Source organism: Lepidochelys kempii, chromosome 1 (genome assembly GCF_965140285.1).
Source record: "Lepidochelys kempii isolate rLepKem1 chromosome 1, rLepKem1.hap1, whole genome shotgun sequence".
NCBI lineage: Eukaryota > Metazoa > Chordata > Testudines > Cheloniidae > Lepidochelys > Lepidochelys kempii.
This window is the reverse complement of record NC_136380.1, coordinates 151,415,439-151,435,616: the sequence shown is the minus strand read 5'-3', so window position 1 is coordinate 151,435,616 and position 20,178 is coordinate 151,415,439. Positions and strand designations below refer to the sequence as shown.

Sequence of the window (20,178 nt, the reverse complement as noted above, 5' to 3'; positions counted from 1 at the left end):
ATACTCTCCACTTCCTAAACTGCTATCCCGTGTTTTGTCCCATACCCTGCAAAGCTATATTCATGGGAATAGCCACTTTAACCGTAATAGAATTCCTTATATTAGTAAGGAGCCAGATGAGTAGCTTAAACGCTTAGCTGAATCAAGGCCTTTAAATTAGGCAGCATATCTGTTTGTAAAGTTCCATGTAAATTTAATAATAAAAGAACATATTTAGTTTTTTATGGATCTGCATATGATAAATGATCTTCAACAGTAATTAAATTTTAAAAAAGTTTATTTGTCATTGCCACTTTTTGGAGAAAGTGTTAAACCACATCCTCAGAGTTTGGGTGACATTTTGTACAACCTTGTATTAATCTTTGAGATAATTTAGGGCCTTACGAACAAAATGAGCAACTTGAACATGATTTATGCATACATAAATGGGGGGAGGGATAGCTCACTGGTTTGAGCATTGGCCTGCTAAACCTAGGGTTGTGAGCTCAATCCTTGAGGGGGCCATTTAGGGATCTGGGGCAAAAATTGAGGATTGGTCCTGCTTTGAGCAGGGGGTTGGACAAGATGATCTCCTGAGGTCCCTTCCAACCCTGATATTCTATATACATGCAGTTAATACAATTTAATATGCCTAACATTCACTTTAAGGGAATATTAATGTTATAACTTGTTTTAATATGATATTCTTAAAAGTAGCAAAAACTCTGTGACAGAGGAGCAGAACATGGAGATGCTTTAAAAGGAAATACTTAAATAAAGAAGGACGTTCAAATAAACTCTAAACAGTTCTAACAATTACTGTGAGATGTATTAACTACAGTTCACAAATGGTGCATTAAAATTAGGGCTGTCAACTGCAGTTAACTCAAGCAATTAATGCAAAGCAAATTAATTAGATTAAAGTGATTAATTGCAGATTTAATCACACTGTTAAACAGTAATAGAATACCAATTTAAATTTCTTATAAATATTTTGGGAAGTTTTTCTACATTTTCAAATATATTGATTTCAATGACAACACATAATACAAAGTGTACAGTGCCCACGTTATATTATTTTTATTACAAATATTTGCACTATAAAAAGATAAAAAAATAATATTTTTCAATTTACCTCATACAAGTACTGTAGTGCAGCGGTTCTCAAACTATGGGTTGGGACCCCATTTTAATGGGGTCGCCAAGACTGGCATTAGACTTGCTGGGGCCCAGGGTCCAAGACCAAGCCCCACTGCCTGGGGTAGAAGTCCAAGGGCTTTGGCCCTGGGCGACAGGGCTCAGGCTTCAGTTTCAGCTGTGAGCAGCGGGGCTCAAGTTCAGCCCTGGGCAGTGGGGTTCAGGTTACAGGCCCCCTACCTGGAGCTGAACCCTCAGGGCCCCCCTGCCTGGTGCATGGAGGCTTGGGCTTCAGCTTCTGCCCCCCCACACAGGGCAGCGGGGCTTGGATGGGCTCTCCCCTTCTGGGGTCATCTAGTAATTTTTGTTGTCAGAAGGGGATCACAGTGCAATGAAGTTTGAGAACCCCTGCTGTAGTGCAATCTCTTTAGAGAGAGAGCAACTTACAACTGTGGATTTTTTTTTCTCATAACTGCACTCAAAAACAAAGCACTCTAAAATTTTAGAGCCCACAAGTCCATTCAGTCCTAGTTCTTGTTCAGCCAATTGCTAAGACAAATAAGTTTGTTTACCTTAACAGGAGAAAATGCTGCCTGCTTCTTATTTACAGTGTCACCTGAAAGTGAGAATAGGCATTTGCATAGCACTGTTGTAGGTATATACGTGCCAGATATGCAAAGTATTCGTATGCCCCTTCATGCTTCAACTTGTAGATTTTTATCTTTTTTACAGTGCAAATATTTGTAATAAAAATAATATAAAGTGAGCACTGTACACTTGGTATTCTGTGCTATAATTGAAATCAAGCTATTTGAAAATGTAGAAAAACATCCAAAATATTTACAATAAATTTAAATTGTTTTTCTATTATTATTTAACAGTGCAAATAAAACTGCGATTAATCATGACTATATTTTTAAGTCCCCCGATTAATTGTGATTACTTTTTAAAATAATTTGGCAGGCCTAATTAAAATGCATAATTTTTCTCATTGATCTACTAGGAAGGAATTCTTTTTTATGCAGGAAAAAAGATACTATAATATTTTAAAAGATCCAGCATGCATAATAAATTATTTTATAATGGCTATAGAAGAAAAATGATATAAATTTAAAATAATATTGGTCATTAAAAATAGATCAAAAGCTAAAGCAATTAACTGTTAAAATTTAATTATCTCCATTAGTTAAATGGACATAATATTTTTTTTATTTTAAATAGCAATTATAAAATGCCTTTTTACATTGAGCCCCTTTACAACTGCATACACACACATCTTGAAGCTATATATAAAACTGTCAGAGCACTTGTGCAAGTTACAGCCATTAATGTGAAACAATATTCCAGACACTCTTCATTTAATGAACTATTGTATTGTTTAAATGTAAATGAAAATCATGCATATTTTGTTTTGCCACTGAAATTTGAAGTAGTTTTATTTATAAAGTAAAATACATTCTAATAAATGTTGTTGAAATATTTCAAATAGCAGTTGCCCTTATATTTTAAACTCAACATTATGAAGTTGTAAATGAAGCTGATTTATTATGAATTGATGTACCATGCTATTTTAAATATACACCTGCTTTGTAATATTTGCAAAGGGTATTTTGGTACACTGTACTGTATAATAGGAGTGCTCCCTTTGTCTGTCCCCCAAATAGTTTCTTTGTTACAAAAAGCAAAAAGCAGAGATCAGTGTTGCATCCTTTTTGAAATTCTGCGGCTAGTTTGGAAAATAACACTTTTTTTTTCTTTCGTAAAACTATTGGTTGTTTGTGTTTTTTGTTTTGTTTTCTTCTTCAAATTGGCTTCTTTGGAATGTTTTTAGTTGTCTCTCATAAAATTTTGTTCCCCTTCTGAGTCTGTTCCTTATCAATATAATTAAATTGTATGATATATCTCCATTTTCATTTTGAGGAAATCAAAGAATGTGGGTCTTCTGTCTCATGGTAACACTACTCTATTGAAAAGCAGTAGTCTGAGGGAATATCTAAGTCTCTCATGTATTCTTGATTATCCCTGAGACTGAGAAATCCACTAGTAGAGTTCTTGGTAAGTGTTAGGCATGAGAGAATTGCTTCTCGACTGTTGGGGGTTTAGGCCCTAACAATGTAACCTGCTGTACCCAGGTAGAGTGCTAGACCTGTGTGGAAACCCACCGAAATCAACATATTATTAACATACAGGGGGGGGGGGGGGGCATCTACAGCACTGAGAAAGATGCAGGATTGGGACCTCGGGTCACAATCCTAAAATTTGATTGAAATGTCTTTCCTTTTATGAACTATTGCTTTTTACAAAAAAGTTGTGTAGTTTGGATGTGGTTAACTTGCTCTACCAAGGGAAAAATATATGGAGCAATCAGGCAGTTGACCTGTCATAGCTTTGGATAGATAGGTATCTCTGTATTGGAGATACCTGAATGAATGCAAAACCGAAGTGTGCATCACATTTTTCACTTTTCCTTAATTACCATTTCCACTGATCCACCTTGAATCTATTTTATATGTCCCTTGTTGTTATAACCAGCATGTGATTTATGGTCAACATCCCCATAAATGGGGATTATTGTATTATAGTAGTATGGGCAAAATAAAAGGAATTTTAGAATAGCTAGTGATCTCTTCCTTTGAAAATAACATATCCTACAGAACACATCCTATCTCCATGTATTTGCTTATAAGAGGATAAGAAAAAAATGCAGATTGCAAGGTATAGTGCTGGCTGATTTAAAGCACACATCTTCCACAACCCCTGTAATGCAAGTTTTGCTCTGACTGTCACTGTACTCATTAAAATCCATACTCTACATTTTAAATATAATTAGTCATTATATTGTAATGAGCAATGTCACTGTTGTGTAAAGTGAAATGGTTTCATAGATTGATAGATATTAAGGTCAGAAGGGACCATTATGATCATCTAGTCTGACCTCCTGCATAATGCAGGCTACAGAATCTCACCCACCCACTCCTGCAATAAACCTCTAGCTATGTCTGAGCTATTGAAGTCCTTAAATCATGTTTAAAGACTTCAAGGTGCAGCGATACCTCCAGCCAGTGACCCATACCCTGTGCTACAGAGGAAGGCAAAAAAACCCCAGGGCCTTTTCCAATCTGCTTTGGAGGAAAATTCCTTCCTGACCCCAAATATGGCGATCAGCTGAACCCTGAGCATGTAGGCAAGATTCACCAGCCAGATACCCAGGAAAGAATTCTCTGTAGTAACTCATATCTCACCCCATCTAACATCCCATCAGAGGCCTTTGGGCCTATTTACCATGAATAGTTAAAATGGTCTTTCAGTTCATGTGGGAGCAGTGAGGGGAGTGAATAGGTGGGAGTGGGAGAACCTGCTTTTAAATGGGCAGACATAGTACAGAAGTCTTGTTCGAATGTTGAAAGATACGAAGTGATCAAGAAGAATTACTGCTTAGTGGCAGTAAATCTAAAGCTATTGGAGATATCATTTAATTACTAGCTTATTTTGACCATTACTGAGAGGAAAAGGAAATGTAGGTATCCTCATTTATCATCTGATTATCATTAATTTCTATGCAGTTATTTTCTCTGAGGGCAGACACTGCAGTCTAGTTATGGACTACAAATGTGTGGTATGGTATAAATGTAATCATTTTACTTTCTGTTATCAAATCCTTCTGGTGGCTTTGAAAGTTGTGAAATAGCCACATAGCTAAAATGAGTGACACTAAAATTAGTCCTAGTCCTAGAGAGTGAGTTCATAAATCAAAGAGAATAGAGTGCAGAAGTAAAACTGAAGTGGTGGTCACTTAATGTAATCACAAGCAGGTATTGTAGGGCATAAAGTTAATATATTTTATCACTATTCTTAATACTATTAAGTACTTGTTACTGCTATTGAACACATTGAAACTTAATTCTTGTTTTTCAAGTCAGCAAAAGCCATAAAAGTTTAACATTAGGCAATAATGGAACAAGTTTAGTAATTTGTAATACCTTACTCAGATTTTATTTTTCTTTAAGATGGGTCCGTATGTATATCCCTCTGCTTAATCCTACGTATGAAACCCTAGACCTGGAAATGGTCAACAGCAATCCTGAAAATTTTTCAATAGAGACTGACCCAAGGAAACCTGTAAGTACTTAAAAAAACACCTGAAAAGATTCTTTTGCCTTCATGCAATAGGGACATAGTAGAGCTGTCCCTTCAAATTTTATTGATGAAACGAGTTAATTATGTAGTGCATTAAGAATATACAGCATTGTACAAAGGGTTAAATGTGCCTTATAAATACATGCGTCTGTCCTACAGAGGTTTACAGCCTAAAGGCAAGAGGAGACGTAAAACAATGCAATATGATCAGAAAATGAGCACAGTGTGGACATTTCTGGAGCACTTTGTGGAGTAGTTTTGTGAAGGAGCAGAGAGAGTGTGCTTGGCAAACATTGATTTGGGAGGGCATGAAGTCAGGTGGTGTGGGAGGCAAATGGAACAGTCAAGCAGTGGTGCTGGAACAGTTTGTATAGTGGGGGTACTGAGAGCCATTGAACTAAACTTTAAACCCTGTATATGATGGAAACCACTTCAAGTCAGGGGGTGCTGCTGCACCTCCAGCACCCCTAGTTGCAGCACCTATGCAATCAAGACAGAAGCTTGAGAAGATCATAGGAGTGAGAATGGGGAAAGAAAATGATGAGAAGAGATGTAGGTTAGGGCAGATTTGTGCAGGGAGTTGAGACCTGGGAGTGAACTCAATGTGGAAAGAAAGAAGTTAGTGGAGGGGATCTGAGAAGAGCAGAGATGTGAGACTATCTTGGTAGCAGTGTATTGTATTGAATAGAGTAGAGAGAGAGGTGAGGCGCAGGGAAGCCAGAGAGCAGAGAGTTACTGTAGTGGAGATAAAAGATTACCAAAGCATCAACCAAGATGCTAACAGCAGGGATGGAGAAAAAAGGATGCACTGTTAGAGATACTTTAGAGAAAGTAGTGACAAGAGCTGGTAAGAGTTTGGATATGGGGAAGGGGAGAGGGAATTTTCTATAGCTAAACTGAAAGTGTCTAGTCTCAAAAATAAAAGGTAGCAATACAAATAGAAAAAAAATACAGTGGAGAACTGGAGACCTAATTGAAAACCTAATGAGTTCTGAGAGCTTTAAAGTCTTGCTCCATCAGGCAGTTAGTGATGAGCTCAGGATTCATTGGAAAATTTAAAAGTCTGGTAAATCCATACATGATAGTATTCAGAGTGTTCCTCTCTGAACAGTAGCACATATGTACACAGTATACATGCACAGATTCATCAGAACAGACAGATTTCCAGTGTGAACATAAAGAGATCAGGTAAATACAGTGCCTCCAAAACCACCATCTGCCTGAAATCTGGTTTGGATGCCTGCTACATTTTCCCTGGGGTAAAGAGGTTGGTTGAAATGATGACTGGGGTTGCACTGAAATTTTAGAACAGTCATTCAGTCAAGGGATTTTGGGGAAACTGGGAAATCAGTCAGTCCTCAGAAGGAACAGAATTCCTCTTACCCCAGTCAGCAAGAGAGAAACCGTGGATCAGTTAATTCCACAAATTGATGTTCACCTGGAGAACGTTTTCTTCCCCATAAAGTCTTTAGCCTGTTACTATTATATACATTCTCTTTCCTTCCCCATCACTGGAGTCATTTACCTGTGGCCCCACAATCTATAAGCTGGCCAACTTTTGTGTACTTTTAAGAACTGATTGATTGATTTATGGATCTGCTGAGCACCTTCTGCTCCCACTGAAATGATTTGGCGCTACAGGTAGTCATCCTTCATGAAAATTAAGGCATTATTTTTAGAAATTTATGACTCCAAATAAACATTGTAGCTAGCCCATAGTGTTTATTGTGTATTGGGAGTTAGTGTTTGTGTAAAGGGGCTAAGAATGAGTGGGTATTCTGAGGAAGGTGAGATTGTGAGTTTTATAGCATACCTTGCATTAAATTTGTTTATCCAGCTTTTTGTTTTTAGTTTTCTTATCCCTCATTTAAACCATTCAGAGTTACTATGCATCTGCTTTGTTTTCACCATCCAATTTTGTGTATTTTCTCATACTTTAGACTGCAAGCATAGTTTCCATTACTGTAATTGGATAATTCCTGGTTTCCCTGTTAAGTGTCATGAAAGAGCTAAAACCTTGCATTCAAAGTGTGAATTCTCTTCCGCCAAGTGAAGGCACACTGTGTTCTTAAATCTAGTAGGAAACTTTTCCTCTGGGACAATCCTACAGGATTTCAGTAGTCTATTATCTCTTGCCTATAGTCTGAGCACTGCTTCCCAGAAGATAATGTACATGCCCAGGGACAATGGGTGGAGTGCTTATGGTAGAAGCATTACATAAAGAATACATAAAACAATGAAATTCACAGTTAAGACTAAAATTCTAATATAAACATGATTCCCCTTATCATTCAACATTGCTACAAACAGTGTTAAATGATTTAAAGACCCTGAAATAGTGCTGTGGCCAAGAAACTCTCTGTGCAGCTCAGGAATGGGCCTTCAAAATCGTTTAAAGACAGTGTTGCACTTCTCTGATTCTGATGCCATTCTGATCTCCAAAGTAAATTGGAGCAGCCTGATAGCTATCTTAATTTTATACTATCTTCCAGTAGTTGAGGATCAATTTGGCAGTAGAGCCTGGGCCACACCACCCATCCTCCCACTCAGAGGAGGGTGTGAGAGCTGCTGTGGCATTTCTGTGCCACCCTAGAATTTCCCATTCATCAGGGAATCAACAGGTGACCATTTAAAGTGGCTTTTGGGGCTGCGTGCATCATCAGAGTAGCACTAAGCTACCCTGATTTACAGGAAAACCAGACTTGAGAAATTAGGCTGAGAGTAAAAATTCAAACATAACTGTGACTTTTCTTGATGTTGCTGCCTACTGCCAAAAAAAACCTTTAACATTATTTTAATGTGGGTTTTGTTTTATTAATGTATTACAGTAAAAAACCCACTTAGGATCAAAACACTGTAAATTCAAGTTTAAAAAAAATCAGCATTACTTCTTGACTTGCTCCATATTTTAGGTATCATATTACTTCAAGCTGAGCAAATAAGATGAAGAGTTACAGACTAACACGGCTACCACTCTGTATCAGCAAAAACAATGAGGAATCCTTGTGGCACCTTAGAGACTAACAAATTTATTTGGGCATAAACTTTTGTGGGCTAAACCCACTTCATCAGATGCATGGAGTGGAAAATACAGTAGTTTATACATAAAATTTATACATAGTATGTGAAAAGATGTGTGTTGCCTTCCCAAATTGGGGGTCAGTGCTAACAAGACCATTCAATTAACAGTAGAATATCAAGGGAGGAAAAATCACTTCTGTAGTGGTAATGAGGGTGGCTCATTTCAGACAGTTGACAAGAAGGTGTGAGAAATAGTAGGGGGAAATTAGTATGGTAAAATTAGGTTTTGGAGTGACTCATCCACTTCCAGTTTTTCTTCAGGCCTAATTTGATGGTGTCCAGTCTGCAAATTAATTCCGGTTCTGCAGTTTCATGTTGGAGCCTGTTTTTTGAAGAATTTTTTTATTGAAGAATTGCCACTTTTAAGTCTGATATTGAGTGGCCAGGGAGGTTGAAGTATTCTCCTACTGGGTTTTGAATGCTGTAATTCCTGATGTCAGATTTATGTCCATTTATTCTTTTGTGTAGAGACTGTTCGGTTTGGCCAATGTACATGGCACAGGGGCATTGCTGGCACATGATGGCATATATCACATTGATAGATGTGCAGGCGAACAAGCCCCTGATAGTGTGGCTGATGTGGTTAGGTCCTATGATGGTGTCCCTTGAACAGATACACAGACAGAGTTGGCACCAGGGTTTGTTGCAGGGTTTGATTCCTGGGTTAGTGTTTTTATTGTGATGTGTGTAGTTGCTGGTGAGTATTTGCCCCAGGTTGGGAGGCTGCCTGTAAGCGAGGACTGGCCTGTCTCCCAAGGTCTGTGAGAGTAAGGGATCATCCTTCAGGATAGGTTGTAGATCCCTGATGCACTGGAGAGTTTTTAGTTGGGGGCTGTAGGTGACGGTTAGTGGCATTCTGTTACTTTCTTTGTTGGGCCTGTCTTGTAGTAGGTGACTTCTGGGTACCCTTCTGGCTCTGTCAATCTGTTTCTTAACTTCACCAGGTGGGTATTGTAGTTTAGTCACTTTATTATCTGGAGTGTATTAACACTTCATCATAAAATAATAGCAGAACACAACCAGCTTCTGGTTAATCATTTCACAAATCAGTATTTGAACTTGTAGTCAAGTAGCATAATCTTGATTCATTATATTAGATTTTGGAAGAACTCTGGAAGTTTCATATGTATTATGTTCAGATCATTAGCACAGAAATGGATTAGAATTAATTATCTTGACTTCTGATTCCAGATTGCATGTGATCAGTCCAGGCAGTTTAAAAATATCCTTTGTGCTTGCAGCCTAATTCGTTACCTGAGGCTTAAGGGCAGGGGTGAAAGTAATTTAAAGGATTTACCAGTACTCCATAGTCCTTGGGAGGGCGAGGGGCCTCAACTGGAAGAGGTGTGGCCTCTACTGGAAGAGCCGGGACCTTTACATCCCCAGGCCCTTTAAATCAAGATTTAAAGGTCCCCGGGCTGGGACTGTGGTAGCAGCAGCTGGGAGCCCCGGACTCTTTAAATCACCCTGGAGCTACCAGCTGCAGAGTCAGCTGGGAGTCCTGGGGCTCGGGGGTGATTTAAAGGGCCCAGAGCTCCAACTGCCGCTACCGCAGCAGAGCCCTGGGCCCTTTAAATAACCATCGGAGCCCCGGGGGCTCCCGGCTCCCACTGCTGCCCCGGGCTCTGGCGGAGCTTTAAAGGGCCCAGCACTCCGCTGCAGTAGCAGCAGCCGGGAGCCAGCCCTGGCCCTTTAAATCACCACCGGAGCCCCACTACCGCAGGGCTCCAGCAGCAGGCTTGCATGGCGATTTAAAGGGCTCTGGAGGGTAGGAACTCTTTAAATCACCGCCTGAGCCCTGCTGCTGGAGCCCCGGGTCCTTTAAATCGCCACCCGAACCCCGGGGCTCCAGCAGCAGGGCTCAGGCGGTGATTTAAAGAGTCCGGGGCTCCGTTTGCCGCTACCGACCCGGGTCCTTTAAATCATCCCCAGAGCCCTGTTGCCAGAGCCCTGGGGAGGCGACGGTGGGGCTCCAGCAGCGATATAAAGGGCCAGGGGCGGTAATGGTGGCCGGAGCCCCAGACCCTTTCAGTAGCCGTCAGAGCCCCACCACTGCTACCCCAGGGCTCCGGCAGGCTCCGGGTATGATTTAAAGGACCTGAGGCGGTAGCGGCTACCGGAGCCCTGGACCCTAAATCGTCCCCGGAGCCCTGCTGCCGCTCCGGCAGCTATTTAAAGGGCCCAGGTTGGTAGTTGTGACAGGAGCCCTGGGCCCTTTAAAACGCCATCTGAGCCCCCCCCCCCCCACTGCTTCCCCAGGGCTCTGGCAGCAGTTTTGCCACCTGGGGAAGCTGATCTGCCCTGGCACGGCTCACAGGCTCTTGCCGGTACGCCATACCAGGGCTTACTGGCTTACTTTCACCTCTGCTTAAGGGTCACCAGTAGCCCTAGTACATTGTTTAGGAAAGATCCATTCAAAATTAAGTTATATAACTTTAAGAGCATTCAGTCCCAAATATAGTATAAGCGCTGAACTTTGAAGTGGATTTTGAGTTACAATATCTACCTTTTCTTTTTTCTTTCTTTCTTTCAAGTACAGTTTTAGAGCATTTGCTATAATCATCTTGCTGCTATTTTTTCACCTGGGGAATCTTCAGAGCCATGAATATTCCACTTTGTCCCATTTTCCCCTTTTGTACTCAACCTTCCTCACAGCAGCCCTCTCTTTAGCACAGATAGCTGAGACCCCCCCCTAGAGTTTATAAATAATATAATTTTTTAATGGCAAAGGGTGGTTGTTGGAAAGCAGTGTTAGATTTCCTCTTCTCCTTAGAGTATGGGGACATTGCTCCCTTAGAATTTCAAGTTCTACACATTGTACAAGGGAGCACATTGTACTGGCAGTAGACCACTGTTATGACCCCTTTGCCTGGTTTTGTGAACTATAACCTGATACTTCAGGCAACAGTTTAGAATTATGCATCATGGCATGACAGTGGTCAGTACTGCCTATTTCTGGCCCAGCCTTAGACTTTCTGTGAAATCTTCAGCTAATTAATTAACGTAAATGTTCCTGTGTTTCTCTACCTTTAAAAAAGGGATAATAGTGCTTACCAGCCAACATGGCAGTTCTGAGGCTACATGATTTTGTAAAGTATTTTGAGATAGTCTCAGATGAAAGGCACTGTTAAATATAAAATATTATTTTTTATTTAAACAACAACTCAGAGATGGTGTTGTCCAGTTAAGGATGAGCAAAGTTTGAACAAAACTACTAGTAATTTTAAAATTATAAATATTTACAGTCAGGAAGTTTAGATATTCTCTATAGCTTTGTTACATCAGTTCACATCTGGTCTGGCTGAGAATATTGGGCTGTCTCAACCTTTGGACCACCTTAATTTGGATCTCTCCAGTCATTGGATCATCTCATATGAACAAAATTGGAAGAAACATCTGTTCCTCACAGCTTTTTACAGCCTTAATGTCCCCTGCAGCACAGCTGTAGGAACTCGTGTAGTTCCCCACATAGACAACTGGTGTGTTAGAGGACAATTTCCTCTGTCGACAGAATTTAGCACTCATACTGAATGTTTTAGTATATTTTGGACTAATCGGCCTTATTTGCTAGTGCTGATAGTTTAGAGAAACAGATCTGCATAGTTGTATTATGGACAGAGAAGATAAACATCATAGAGGTAGAGACAGGCCTCTTTTAAAATACTCCCAGTATTCTTCCTTTGAGTGTTCTCTGTATATTCCCATGCATGGGATGCTCTGACCATTAGGAAGGGGGCGAGGGATAGCTCAGTGGTTTGAGCATTGGCCTGCTAAACCCAGGGTTGTGAGTTCAAACCTTGAGGGGGCCATTTTGGGATCTGGGGCAAAAATTGGGGATTGGTCCTGCTTTGAGCAGGGGGTTGGACTAGATGACCTCCTGAGGTCCCTTCCAACCCTAATATTCTATGATTCTATGATTACAGCCTGAATAGTAAAATATATTAGTGGCTGTTGGAGCATCCATGTGCCTCCCTTACCCACTCCACCCTGCCAAACTCCAGACATAGGGCTAGGGTTTAAAAGTAGCTTGGTCCTCCACTGCCTTAGTTACTTCAGTCAGGACCTGCTGGACAGTTACACTGTTGCTGTATGAGCCTTTTGGATCAGCAGTAGATAGCTTGTATCAGTTACATAAATACATAGGGTTACATAGCTTTATTTAGAGACAGTTAAAGGGATAACATGATGGATCAGAAGACTAAGAGCCTGAATTCTCATGTCCAGTGATATTCCCAGCATCAGATGCACATGCTAGATGCTTGGCATGTTTGAGGGAAGGGCATTCTCCCTCTAACTAACCGATCTGCTCAGTGTTTGCCACAAGGGGAAAAACAGTGAGACAAAACAGGCTCCAGGCAATTTTATTTCAGGATGCCCTGACAGCAGCGGTCCATTCTCAGAGACCAACTTTGTCAATGCCCCTATCTCCAGACTCTTTATCAGGCAAGAAGTGAGATTCAGCTCCTATGTCAGGTGCAGGATACAAGAGAGCGCAGGATCTGAAAAAGAAGAAAAGATCATGATCTGTAAGTGACAGACTCTGTTTCCAGAGCTGTCTCATTTCAGAAAAACTTAGTTGCAGTACCAAGGAAAAATTTGCAGCCATCCTCAGTGTTGGCCTCATTACCTAGAGCCAGTCCGAGAGAGAAGGACCTACAGGGACAGAATCTCATTATAGAGTCAGTCTCTGATTCTCAGCATAGGTAGGAGTCATTCCTCTGTGGATTCAACAATATCGGATCTGGAGGTGCCTGTCCAGAGGGTGAGATCTAAGCACCCAATTAAGAGAAAAGATGAGGGTTCAACCACTAATATGGCTTCAAATAGTGTTACTGTTAAAGCAATAGTTCATCAGGTGGATCCGTCCGTGAATCCGTCCATGGCTCTGTAGACAGCTGAGCCAGGTACTACATCTCGGAACATGTCAGGTGTGTTATTACAACCAGTCAGGCTGACTGCTTCTCCAAGAGTCAGCAAAGAACAGGAAAGGGTCAGGGGCTCTCTGCTGCTGCCTCTTCCAAAGACCCCTTTGGGGTCCCCAGAGAAAAGCTTCTCTCCTTTCTCCTTTGCAAGAAGGTTATTGTCTCTAGTCCCATCTGAGCTGCAAATGGATTGGGACTAGAAGAGGGATGTGGATTACAGATGAGAACCAGGGAAAATGTATTATAATCAGTTCAAAGAAGCCCTGCTGGATCCGCAGGCACAGAGATATTTCCAGCCAGATCCATCAGTAGGGTTTTTGCCTGAGTAGCATGTCGCTCCTGGGGTAAGGAGGTCCAAGTGGCCATTTCTGGCACCTTACCAAGAAGGCTCAATCTGTGGGGACAGACCTTCAGCAAGACGGTATCAGGAGGACATTCAATTGTCAGATCCAATGGATAAGGACCAGCCAATGACACTTACTCAGAACAAGTCACCTATGGAAATAAATGAAATATTATCCAACAAGGAGGAACTAAAGGTGGCAGAGTCCAATTGAGAATTAAGACATGTGCCTTCTCCAGATGAAAATGAGGGGAATGTCTCTGTATCATCATCATCATCCGAAGAGGCATTAGCCTTTCATTAGTTACTATCTCAAATGTGGAAGGTGTTAAATATTCCTTCTGTTTTTGTGGAGAAATCATCACAGCCTAGCTTTGATATTTTCATGGCAGCAGCTAGTCAACAAGTCATTCTTCCCTGGTTAGAGGGATGGTTTCAGCCAGCAAAGTCAGCCTGAAAAACTCCCTCAACCAGTCAGCCTCTATGTAAGAAGGAAGACAAATTATATAAAATATATGAGGACTTGCTGTGTTTCATACCCATCTGCCTCCTAAGTCATTGGTGGTCAAAGCAGCACTTCACAGCTCAAAAAGTGCCCAAACTCACTCTACTCCATCATCTCAGGAAGGAAAGAGGCTAGAAGTGTTAGGAAGAAAAATTATTTTCTTAAGCTACATTTTTAAACATGTGCAAATCCAACTATGAAGCTATCATGGCTAGGTACCAATACCATCTTTAGAGCAAAATGTCCTTTCTCCTTAATGCACTTTCAGAGGAACACAAAATTATCAAGTGCTATTTTGACTGAAGGATTGAATGTTGCCGAGAAACAGTTGCTAATGACTTTTAACTTCTCGGATACTTCAGCAAATCACTTTGGTTGTCTCAGTAAGGAGACATGCATGGTTAAGATCAATGTGACTCTGTCATGAGACAAACATGAGGCTTGAGGACCTTCCATATGAAGGAGAAAGTCTCTGTTTTAGTATTCAGACTTATGAAGTACTAGAGAAGATGAAAAACGTAAGATCTAGTGCTAGATTTTAGGTTTCTTTAATACAAGGAAGAGGCCATATTCAATTCCATTACACAAGTATCAGAGGCATTACCCTCCTTCATCTCTTTTACTTCATTATGATTACCAGACGGGCATATCATTTCCAGCCTCAGCATAATTATAACTCACAACGCCAGCTATAATAGAGAAGAAATTTAAAACTCATAATAATAAATGGAAAGTTTTATCTTCTTCGTTCTCTACAGTTCCTCCAAGACATTAGATTGGACATGAGGACACGGAGTTTAAGCTAGTTCACTTAGACATTGTTTATTTGGGGACCGGTTAGCGGGTACACTTTTTTTTCCAGTCCTCCTAGAACATCAGTAATGCTGACCATGGATACATGAACCCTAGGATGGGGAGCCCATATGAACAATGAATTGTTTGGTCAGAGATCATTGCTTATCAAAGGATAGGAATATACACATCAATATTTTAGTACTGAGAGAAATCAGACTAGCTCTAAGGTCTTTTCTACCTCAATTCAAAAACAAACTAGTTCAGGTAGTAACAGACAATAAGGCCAGGTTATATTATCTAAACAAGCAAAGGAGGACTCACTCTGTGAAATTATGTAGGGAGGTCAAGAGTTTTTAGGAGTACTGGGTAGTACACAATATTTAATCAGTAACCATTCGCATAGCAGGGGAATAGAACACCCTTGCAGGTCATATAAGTAGGTCATCAGGTCAGATGCACTAATAGTCCTTGAAGGATGAAGTAGTGAATCACTTCTTCAGTTTATAGTGGAACCCAATAATAGACGTGCTTGCATCCAGCAAAAACAGGAAATGTGAGAGATTGTTCCAGGGCAGGTAGAGACAAAGAATCAATATCTGATGCTTTTCTAATACACTTGGGTCAGTGTTTAATATATGCTTCCTCCGCATTTCCACTTATTCAGAGAATGATAAGATAAGACAGGACAAAGTCAGGATGATTTTAATAGCACCAGCTGGCCCAGACACCAGTGGTATCTGGATTTGATACATCTGTCAAGCATTAGTGGAACCTTTACTGCTGACACTGGACTTGTTGACACAACAAACAGGGAAAGTCTACCATCTGAACCTTCAGTCCTTCACTTGATTGCACGGGGATTAAACCTTTAGATGGGCTAGAATAAAGTCTTTCATTAGAAGTACAAAATGTACTGTCCAATTCTAGAAAATAATACACATGAAAGTGTGCTATAGTCTTAAATGGAAAAAAAAATTATTGTGGATTTCCAAATATAATGTGGATCCTTATATGACACCAATTAATTATATATTAGAGTATTTATTGTACCTTAAGAAGACACCTCCTTTCATTATCTTCAGTTAAGGTTCATCTCTCAGCTATATCAGCATATCATGTACCTGCAGAAAGAAAATCAATTTTTACTGATGGTACAATTAAGAGGTTTTTAAAAGGCCTTAATTTGTATCCTCCAATAAGAACTCCTATGCCCTCCTGTGATCTGAATGTAGTACTAGCACAAATAATGAGACTTCCCTTTTAACAGCAATGGGGAGCGGTTCTTTATTTCATCTATCTGTAAAAACATTGATTTTGGTGGCAATCACTTCCATCAGACACAAAAGTGAATTGCCTGCATTAATGACTGATTCATCACTGACTGTGTTTCATAAGGATAAAGAGGTTTTTTGCACTCATCCCAAGTTGTTACCAAAAATAGTCTCTGATTTTCCCATAAATCAATCTGTAATTTTACCATGTTTTTTTCTCCAAACCCTGTACTCATGATGGGGAAGCTAAATTATACCCATTAGATCTGAGGAGAACATTTATCTTTTTATTTAGACATAACTAACCAATTTAGACAGTCTTCAAGGCTATATATTTTTGAAGCTCATAAATCCATTCCTTGAGGCATCAAAACTTATGCAGCTAGATCCAAGTCAGCTTGCATGGCTTTCTGTAGTCATATTCCTCTGATAGAGATATGTAGAGCAGCAACCTGGTATTCTGTTCACACTTTTACTAAACATTATTCTTTAGACTTGGCATCTAGACCAGAGGCATAGATTGGCAGGAGAGTCCTGCATTCCTTGTTTAACTAGAACACCAGGTCCCACCATCCTGGGTCAGAGACTGCCTATTAATCTACCCCATGTGTGGGTATATGTAGAGGACACCTGAAGGAAGAAATGAGTTTCTTGCTTGTAACTGAGGTTCTTTGAGATGTATTCTGCATATTCCTACTCCCTATCCATCTTTCCCGTCTACCATGGAGTCCTATCTACCAAAGGGCTTGGATCATGGGGGAAAGAATCAAGGCAGTGGTGCATCATGCTTCTTTTAAATCCTTGCGCTAGAACAGAGTTGGGCAAACTACAGGCCACATCCGGCCTGAGGGACCCTCCTGCCCGGCCCTTGAGCTCCTGGCCGGGGAGGCTAGCCCCCGGCCCCTCCCCTGCTGTCCCCTCTCCCCCACAGCCCCAGCTCGCTGTGCTGCCAGCGCGGGAGGGGGCTGCACTGCGCGGGCAGGGGAGAGCAGATGGGGAGGCTCACCTGTAGCCTCAGGGGAGCAGGCGGGAGGTGCGCATGGCGGGAGCGTGGCGAACATGGGCGGAGGACTCAGGAGGAGCGCTGGGCGGACGCACAGCTGGCCAGAGACAAGCGGTGCTTTGAAGGGGAAACCGCCGCTTCTCTCCGGCTGCACAGCTGCCCCGCTTCCTCCTGAGTCCTCCGACCATATTCGCAGGGCCGTATTTGGAAAGGAGCTTTGGGGGGGGGGGGATTGGATAGGGGTGGGTTCCCGGGGTGCCTGTGAGGGGGCGGGGGTGTGGATAGGGGTCAGGGCAGTCAGGGAGCAGGGGGAGTTGGATGGGGATGGAGTCCCAGGAGGCAGGAAGTCCCAGGAAGGGGTGGTCAGGGGACAAGGAGTTGGGCGTGGGGGGTTGGATGGGTCGGGTGTTCTGAGGGGGGCAGTCGGGGCGGGAAGTGGGACGGGGCCGATAGGGTTAGGGTTTGAGGAGGCACAGCCCTCCCTCCCCAGCCCTCCATATAGTTTTGGGGTAACTTGATTACAGCCTCTAAGTATAGACATGGGGAAGGAATGTTTAATAATGGGCCCTTTATTCTGGCAGAGAAAAGTATAACACGATCCAGTGGCTGGAAGTTGAAGTTAGACAAATTTAGGCTGGAAATAAGGTGTGCATTTTTAAGAATGAGGGTAATTAACTGTTAAAACAATTCACCAAAGGTCGTGGTGGATTCCCCATCACTGATCATTTTAAAATCAAGATTGGATGTTTTTCTAAAAGATCTGCTCTAGGAATTATTTTGGGATGTTTGATGGCCTGTGTTATACAGGGGGTCAGACTAGATCAGGAGTGGGCAAACTTTTTGGCCTGAGGGCCACATTCGGTTTCCAAAACTCTATGGAGGGCCAGGTAGGGAAGGTTGTGCCTCCCCAAACCCTATCATCCCCATCCCACTTCCCGCCCCCTGACTGGCCCCCTCAGAACCTCCGACCCCACCTACTCCTTGTCCCCTGACCACCACCCCCCCGGGATCCCACCCCCTATCCAAGTCCCCCTGCTCCCTGACTGCCCTGACCCCTATTCACACCCCCCGCCCCCTGACAGGCACCCCAGGACCCCACCCCCATCCAACCCCCCTAAAGGCACTTTCAGAATGTGAATATGGGCGGAGGACTCAGGAGGAGGCAGGGGCAGCTATGCAGCTGGAGAGAAGCGGCAGTTTCCCCTTCAAAGCGGCGGTTTCCCCTTCAAAGCGGCGCTTCTCTCCGGCCGGCTGCGCAGCCGCCCAGTTACAACCAATTACTACCTCAAACATTCTCATTTGCTAGTAAAGAGAAAAAAATTATTGGATAAGTGGTGTGTTCAGAAAAGGGAGGTAGAGTTAAAGGTGTAGACCGGGGTCTCAAACTCAAATGACGACAAGGGCCACATGAGGACCAGTACATTGGCTCGAGGGCCGCACCACTGCCCCCTTACCCCCTGCTGCCCCGGCCCTGCCCCCACTTCAGCCCTTCCGAGAGGCCCTGCCCTTGCCTCCCCGCCTCTTCTCACCCCTTCCCTGAAATCTCCACCCCAACTCAACCCGCTCCCTGCCCCCAGGGGGTGCAGGAGGGGCACGGGGTGCATCAGGGGGCTCAGGGCAGGGGGTCAGGATGCGGGGTGCAGCAGGGGGCTCAGGGCAGGGAGTTGGGGTGCAGGGTGCGGCAGGGGGCTCAGGGCGCAGGAGGGGTGCGACAGGGGGCTTAGGGCAGGGGGTCGGGGTGCAGGAGGGGTGCGGGATGCAGCAGGGGGCTCAGGGCAGGGGGTTCGGCTGCAGGAGGGGTTCAGAGGGTGGGTCTGGCCCGGTGCACACCGGGGGCAGGGCAGGCTCCCTCCCCGCCCCCTGCCCCCCATGTCGCTCCTGGAGGGGGCCGGGACCTGGGTGGGGGGCACAGGGGTCTGTGTGTTACCCTGGCCGCTCCTCCAGGTACCTCCCCCGAAGCTCCCATTGGCCGTGGTTTCCCCCACCCAGGTCCCGGCCGCTTCCTGAAGCAGCACAGGGGCAGGACAGGACAGGGCAGGTGGGCGGGCAGGCAGGGAGGGAGGGAGCCTGCCCTGCCCATGGTGTGTGCCGGACCGGAGCCGCTCTAGGTAAATGCTAGGGGGGCCGCAGGGACCTGGCGGGCCACAGAAAATAACCCTGCTGGCCACGTGTTTGAGACCCATGGTGTAGACTATGGTGTACTGTAGTTATGGTAATGGTATGGTGTGTGCTTGTGGGTAGAGGAGTAGTGAGTATGTACTGCTAGGTGGCTTAACTTTTAATTCCTTTGCTTTTCTGGATATGTTTCAGAGTAACAGCCGTGTTAGTCTGTATTCGCAAAAAGAAAAGGAGTACTTGTGGCACCTTAGAGACTAACAGATTTATTTGAGCATGAGCTTTCATGAGCTACATGGCAGAGGGGCATTGCTGGCACATAATGACATATATCACATTGGTAGATGTGCAGGTGAACGAGCCTCTGATAGTGTGGCTGATGTGATTAGGTCCTATGATGGTGTCCCCTGAATAGATATGTGGACACAATTGGCAATGGGCTTTGTTGCAAGGATAGGATCCTGGGTTAGTGGTTCTGTTGTGTGGTGTGTGGTTGCTAGTGAGTATTTGCTTCAGGTTGGGGGGCTGTCTGTAAGCAAGGACTGGCCTGTCTCCCAAGATCTGTGAGAGTGATGGGTCGTCCTTCAGGATAGATTGTAGATCCTTGATGGTGCATTGGAGAGGTTTTAGTTGGGAGCTGAAGGTGATGGCCCCTCTGCCATGTACATTGGTCAAACTGGACAGTCTCTACATAAAAGAATAAATGGACACAAATCAGACGTCAAGAATTATAACATTCAAAAACCAGTCGGAAAACACTTCAATCTCTCTGGTCACTCGATTACAGACCTAAAAGTGGCAATTCTTCAACAAAAAAACTTCAAAAACAGACTCCAACGAGAGACTGCTGAATTGGAATTAATTTGCAAACTGGATACAATTAACCTAGG

At 43.0% G+C, this 20,178-nt stretch overlaps 1 protein-coding gene across 1 annotated transcript in view; it reads left to right on the top strand.

Annotated features, from left to right (window-relative positions):
• Window positions 1-20,178, top strand: part of CFAP47 (cilia and flagella associated protein 47) — a 643,435-nt gene that overhangs the window by 483,557 nt on the left and 139,700 nt on the right. Inside the window, exon 54 of the mRNA XM_073358068.2 lies at window positions 5,124-5,235. Coding sequence (XP_073214169.2) covers window positions 5,124-5,235 — 112 coding nt within the window. The remainder of the gene's footprint in view (window positions 1-5,123; window positions 5,236-20,178) is intronic.